Genomic DNA, 7,022 nt, shown 5'->3' with positions numbered 1-7,022 from the left:
TCTAAGTCTTTGGGCCATTTTTTTTGCTGGGTGTTGTCAATTACTTGGTATGTATTAATATTATGTTTATTAATTCTGAAAGCTAGTCCCTTGAAAGTCATATTAACCACAATGTATTTTCCAACTCTACGGCCTTTTTTTTAGTTGGTAGTTTCTAAACATGACTTTAATTTTTATCGCTTATTTTCACTTTCTTTACCAGCGCTGTAGAAGCAAGACTTTTCCATTCACAGGTCTACTCCTCGAATGCCCACGGCAGTGCGGGTTCGGCCAGAATGCCATCTAGGTCTCCCAGCTAAGCGCCAGCGGCCCAACCACTTGAGTCATCATCTCCTGCCTTCTAGAACATAAGAGCAGAAAGCTGAATTGTCAACAAAGTAGCTGGCACTCCCCAGGCCCACCAAACAGTGGCTTAACCAGCTGTGCTACAAAGCCTCTTCAAAGAAGTTTGTGGAAAACGCAATTAAACGTTTTGATGCACATCCCCTAAGGCATTCGGGTCTGGCTGAAAAGCCCAAGAGGGCAGTTCAGGCGTGGAAAGCCAAGACACTGTGGCAGTGAAATGTCCTCCGTGAAGACCTCTGTGAGGTCCCGGTCTGAAGAAGGGGCCATGAAAGGATGGACTTCTCTCTGTAGGGAGGAGACAACTTCCACTCAGCTTACAGCCTGTCTAAATACTGACAAACTGTGTGTTTAAAAGGCTTCCATAGCCTTGGCAGCTCATGTCAAGAGTCTCGGGTGATCACTGACATCATACATCAGAGTGTCAATTGTTAAATCAACAACAGGAGTCACTGTGCACTTGCTCTCCATGTAGGACCTCTGTCCTCAAGAAGTTGTACCAGGAGAATTAACTATAAAACTTGTTCTCAGTGTTGTGTGTGTGTGTGTGTGTGTGTCTTTGTGTAAATTGTTGAAATCTTTACTTAGTATAGAGTTGGTCTTCTCAGTATAGCTGTACTTATGAAATTTGTACTCCTTAAATCACAGCTTTGGGGAAAAAATTTTTTTGATGCAAGGGTGTTGTGGTACAGTGGATAAAGCCACTGTCTGCAATACCAGCATCCTATTTAAGCACCAGTTCAAGTCCTGGCTGCTCCACTTCTGATCCAGCTCCATACTAATGCACCTGGACAAGAGCAAAGCAGCAGCAGATGGCCCAAGGACTGGGCCCTGCCACCAACCTGGGAGACCTCGATGAAGCCAACCCTGGCCATCGCAGCCATCTGGGGAGTGAACAGTATAATGGAGGCTCTCTCCCCCACCAAGTTACTCTGCATTTCAAATAAATTTTTAAACAAGTTTTGGTGTAAAACATTTTTTAAGTTCATAGCTTTAAAAATTATTAAAGACTTATTTATTAGAAAGGCAGAGTTACAGACAGGAAGAGACAGAGAGATCTTCCCTCTGCTGGCTCACTCTCCAAAAGGCTGTGATGGCAAGAGCTGAGTCAAGCCAAAGCCAGGAGCCTAGAATGCCATCTGAGTTGCCCAGGAACCCAAACGCTTGTGCCACCTTCCGTGGCTTCCCCAGGCACATCAGCAGGGAGAGGAATCTGAAGTGGAGTTACCGGGGCTCCAGCCTCTGCGTGACAATGCCGGCCTCTTGAAAAACTTTCAAATCCCTCAGATGCAAGAATTTACAATTTTTTTTTTTTGCGCTAAAACCACACCTTTTAATTCAATTTTCCAAAAACTTTTTGAAGTACCATACACCCTTATCAACCTACTGGTTCGGACATATTGTTATGTAAGTTCAGAGTTATTTCCTCCATGTCTGGTGGAACTTTCCAGTAAAGCCATCCAGGAGTTCTCTTTGTGCAAAGGCTCTTACATTACAGATTCAATTTCCTTAATAATTACAACTACTGAACTTTCCCGTCATGGTTTTGTTAAGCTTTTTCCATTAACATTTTATTTCTATGCACATTTTAGCTATTCGAAATGTTTTAAATGGCAAGTGAGTAAAGCCACCGCCTGCAACGCAGGCATCACATATGGGCACTGAGTTCAAGTCCCGGATGCTCCGCTTCCAATCCACCTCCCTGCTTAGTGGCCTGGGAAGGCAGCGGAACATGGCCCAAGTGTCTGGTCACCTGCTACCCACGTGCAAGATGTGGATGAAGCTCCTGGCTTTGGCTTGGCCCAGCCCTGGTCACTGCAGTCATCTGGGGAGTGAACCGGTGGATGGATGATCTGTCTCTCCCTGTCTCTGACTTCCAAGTAAATAAATCCTAAAAAAGATATTGTCATTAGCCATTAATTAAAAACTAAAACACAAAACATGGTACCACACATGGCACACACATACCAAAATGCCTGAAATGACAAAACTAACAGGCTGATAAAACTTGCTGCCGTGGAGGGCTCTAGGCTCACGACTTCCTCTCTCAGCTGCATCAAACGCGTCCTGGAGCTGGAAGACAGGCCCTGCGGCATGCTAACGAGCCCCCAGAACCCTTAGCTACAGCGACTGGACTTCAGGGGTAACTTGGATTCCCTTCCCAGAGCTGCTGCTAACAGATCACCGCAGCTGGGTGATCTGTGAGATGTATTCGCTCCCAGTCCGCAGGCCAGCACAGCGAGCAGGCTCAGCAGGGCAGCACTTTCCCTGGAGGCGCTGGAGAACTCCCTCCTCAGCTCCGGGGCTGTGGGTGCTGACTCGCAGCTGCATCTCTCCCCGCCGTCTTCACGACACTTAGCTCCTGTGCCTGTTCCCTTCCTCTGTGTCCCTTGCAAGGATCTTTTAGGGCCACTCAGATAATCTAAAGTAACCTCATCATTTCCAGATGCTTAATAACATCTGCCAAGACCCTTTTCCAAAATAAAGAAGCTCCAGATATTAGGGTATGCTATCTTTCTGGTACCATTACTCCATCTACTGCATTTCTATTGAGTGTTTTCTAAATAATGGAATGAATGGTGAGACTGTGGAGAAATGGCCAGGAAGTGTATGTGTGTGTGTGTTTCGCTGGGAGGAGTGAACAGGGGGAAGGTTTTGCACAGGGCCTTAAAGCAGGTCTCCTCCTCCTTGGCCAGAGTCCCGGGGGGTGATCCCCTAGACGGGGTGGCTGCGTTTGTATACACTGCCCCACGCGCTGCACGCAGGCATGTGTGGCAGCCCCTCCTCAGATCTATTCTCTCCTTCATCACTGACACCGATTCTCATTTTGTTTGGACACCAGCTGTTCAGCTAAAATAGATCATTTCCCAGGTTCCCTTGCAGCTACTGGTCACACAACCTGGTTCTGATGAGAGGTAAGCAGAAACACATTTACACCTTTCCCCTAAGACCTCCCTTCTCTGTCCTTCTTGAAGCACTGAGGTGATGCCTTTGGGAGTCAGGATGCAAGTCTTCCACGGGACTGGAGCTACTATCTGAGCCTGGATGGTTTGCCTGTGAACTTTGTGTCCCAGTAGAGTTTAAGCCACTGTTCTCTGGTTGGCAATCAAACATGACTGCCTTTATCTAAACAACAACTAGGCATTTCACAGATTCTGTCTGACAGTAACTGGGCCACTCCAATTTCTCTAGACACAAAATACGGTGTTCGCATCGACGCGATCACAGACGAACCACTAAATGACAGGTACAATTACTCAGTCGGGACCATCCATTTACAGTAAGATACGGAGAAAGTTACTGCAGATTCTTTATTGATTCCACCAATGTATTAGATATGATAATAATAAATGGTACTTTTACATTCTCTTAACCAAAAATATAACAAATATTTACACTCAGTAAAAATACAAAAAGCATACAGAGGCACTGTCTTTCTAAAAGACATAAGTTTAAGAGGTATCAAAAAATAGGAGACAACATTGCTTGTTACAGGATACCTTACAATCATGGAATTGTGCAGTACAATTATTTGATTATTACAACTGTGCAATTCTATTTTCGTCTTTTGCTGATAAGCTTACATTTCAATTTTAAACAATTAAGTTCAACTGCATCATGTGTATGAAAAATAAAGAAGCCTTAAGAAAGCAAAACAAAAGCTGAAGTGAACCAGGATTCAAGTTTAAGTTTGAAAACTTTGACACTGTTCTGGAGAGTCAGCCCCTGTTCCTAGCCTTTAAGGCTATACTAAGTGGACACACATACCTTAACACATTTTTTTTGAAACTTAAAATTCTATCAGAATAACAAATCATTCTTTTAAGCAAACAAGGCAACTTTCCCCTTTTCCTTTGTAGGGGAAAGAACTTGATAAAACTTAGGTTTGTTCTTAGATATCTTCAAGAGTACTGCGACATTTGCAGCCTGGGAGATACCCTCCAGGAGGGGACACAAATGATGATGCTATGGGAATTACCACCTTTAGGAAAATTCATAAAGGGGTTTTTATTTTGAAAGTAAGCATTTGGAGAAACTGCAAATCTACTGATCTCAAAAGACTAATGAAAGTATGTAACGCAGTCATCGGCAGGAGTTTGCACGAGGGTTTACTGCTTCAGTTGCTCTCGTAGATGCAGAGTTGTAAATGGGAAGAAAGGGCAACTCGTCTCTTCCTTAAAGCCACAAATCTATCAACTAAAGACAAATGGGGACTTGGAATCCGAGAGAATACATGTTAAGGCTTCCCTTGTTTTAGTCCTATGAAAAACCAAAAGGGGGAAAAGTTACCCCAAATTAAAATACAAAAATCAAAACCTCACGAGTTTTTGAGAGATTCAAACATACCAAACCACAAAGCATTTGGCTTTAGTTCCTGATCAATGTGATCAGCTGATCCAAACACTCACACAGTTAAAGCAAAATAAAACAAAGGCAGCTATAATGTGCAAGTCCAAAACCAAAACTCTCTGCCCAGGGTATTATTTACATCAGTAAGGATAAAGACACGTAAGGCTTCCATTTGGTTTGAAAGACCTGCTAAATAAACAGATATTGTGCACAACGCACATTTTTCTTGAGTACTGGATATAAAATGGCAAAAATAGATACCCAAAGTTGATTTTTTAAAAAAAGTAGTTATAGTAAAAATATTTTCCACTTTGTTTTGCTGTGGACATGAAAACAATACTGTGTAAAGCAGTGAAGGAAAAAAAAAATCCGTAATGGAAGACTGCTGATCATGGGCCAAATCACCACCGTGTGATATTCAAACCAGGATTTTTGATTCAGGCTACTGCCCACTTCAAAGGGCCAAGAAAGCTATGGAATCGGCCTGCTTCCTTGCATCACACTTAATTTCTAAGGCTTACGTTTCAGGGCCGTGTTCCTCCCCACCTTGCCGCCTTTCAGGCAGCTAGTTTTCCTAAAATAGAGACAATCATTTTTGATGGGAAGGCAAACTATTAACATTTATCATTTGGAAGTGAGTCACTATTTTAAAATAAAGGAAACAGGCAGGAAAACAGAGAGAGGAAGATACAGCTTGGGGAAAAAAGCAAACTATTACAAAGGAAGTCACGTCTGACCAATCACTGTGAAGCAGATCCATTCCAGCTCCAAGTTCAGCTTGGGTAGTGAGTGCACCTCTGTGACTTTGGCTTTTCTTCTTCTTCTTCTTCTTTTTTTTTTTTTTTTTGGCAGTCACTGAAGTCTATGAGACTCTTACTTGGCTTTGTGCTTGAAAAGCAAATGAAAAATTTTAAACTTAATACACACAGAAAATGTTATATAAAAATGTGAGGAATCTGCCTTATCCAGTAAACAGTTACAGAAGTTTTAATAACGAAAGGAAGAATGCCATGCCCAGGGAGAATGGAAAGGTAAGTCCTCTCAAGGCTAAAATGAGAATCAAGACAATCATTTCTGCAATTCTAGCTTCTGTTTCTCCCACGTATTTTCAACCAATTCTACCTTGGTGGGTTCCTAATCATGACTCTCGGGAGCCAAGAGCTGCAAGGTTTATTATGCAGGCTGGGTACGAGGTGGGGTGGTACGTACACTGCAGAAGATGACACAAATTCATCTTTGTGACCTTAACACCTATGAACATCTAACACCTTTTCTCCTTTAAAAAGAGAAAAGAACTCCTTATCTGAGAGAAATTTCATGATAGGTTTTCCATAGAGTTCTCTATTGAATGGGTGTACAGCTTTATACTTTGTTGCCATTAGATACAGCATGATTTTTCATTTCAAGAAGAATTTAGACACGTCATTAAACTTTAAACATCAACATTCTGATTTCTGGAAAGCGCAGTTCCGACGCGCTCCATTGCATCGCCTCCCCCTTTTCCCAAAGGACTGCTCAGAAATCCTGTGGCAGCCGTGTCTGGCCTTCCCACGAGCAGCAGGTTCCTGACACCTCAGTGGCAAAGGGCGTCCTATTCCACTCCACTGAGCCCCTACATTGCACGGTGCTCCAGAGCAAGTTACATCTCTGCACAAGGCCAAGCGTGCCATCTCCCTATAGGTGACCTCTGTTTGGTCAGACCAGAGACAGTTTTACAGCCTCAACCCTAAACATCAACTAGCAAGAGCTCCCAAACGCAAACACAAACACAACAGCTTAAATAATAAGTTACTCTTCAAATACCTAAGAATATCCTTGGTATTGGCAGACATTCTGAATTTGTTCGTTAGCCCAAGCTATGGCTTGGAAAAAATAATACCACTATTTAAAAAAAAATTACTTGTTAAAGGGAAATCTATAGTGACAGACACGGGGATGACTCTGAGTTTGAATTTGTTCTGTAACTGTGGTCCCAAGGCAGTTCTGGCGTGCAGCGTCTCCAGGCACAGCATCTACAGCTGAGGAAACGGTCTGCAGGAGTTACAGGAAGGAAAGCATGACTCGCGTCTATCTCACTGTTCAGAACAAGGGACGAAACCTCTGGGTTAGCTGTAGCAGCAAGCTATTGGTTGGCAATGGCCTGTGGGATGAGGTGGTTCCGCCAGCTCCGCTGTGTCTTTCAGTGGTCTTCAAAAGGGGCATCCAAAGGCTACACTGCTGAAACTTGTTCGTTTTCTGAAAATAAAAACAAAATTTACTGGTAGAGCAGCATACTAATGAAGATAAGCATCTAATTTTATCTGTTTATACAATTATATCAATTTCAACCA

General features: G+C 43.0%; 1 protein-coding gene across 5 annotated transcripts in view; it reads right to left on the bottom strand.

The window, feature by feature from the left end:
• Positions 1 to 3,635: 3,635 nt before the first annotated feature.
• RAPGEF6 (Rap guanine nucleotide exchange factor 6) overlaps positions 3,636 to 7,022 on the bottom strand; it is a 218,633-nt gene continuing 215,246 nt past the window's right edge. For all 5 annotated transcript variants that reach the window (XM_062189209.1, XM_062189210.1, XM_062189211.1 and 2 more), the window contains one exon: positions 3,636 to 6,927. Coding sequence is in view for 2 of the 5 variants with exons in the window: in XM_062189210.1 (XP_062045194.1) it covers positions 6,902 to 6,927 (26 nt within the window). In the remaining 3 variants the exon portion in view is untranslated. The remainder of the gene's footprint in view (positions 6,928 to 7,022) is intronic.

Source organism: Lepus europaeus, chromosome 4, assembly GCF_033115175.1.
Source record: "Lepus europaeus isolate LE1 chromosome 4, mLepTim1.pri, whole genome shotgun sequence".
NCBI classification, from domain to species: domain Eukaryota; kingdom Metazoa; phylum Chordata; class Mammalia; order Lagomorpha; family Leporidae; genus Lepus; species Lepus europaeus.
The sequence above is the reverse complement of the archived record's forward strand: the minus strand, read 5'-3'. Positions and strand labels throughout refer to the sequence as shown.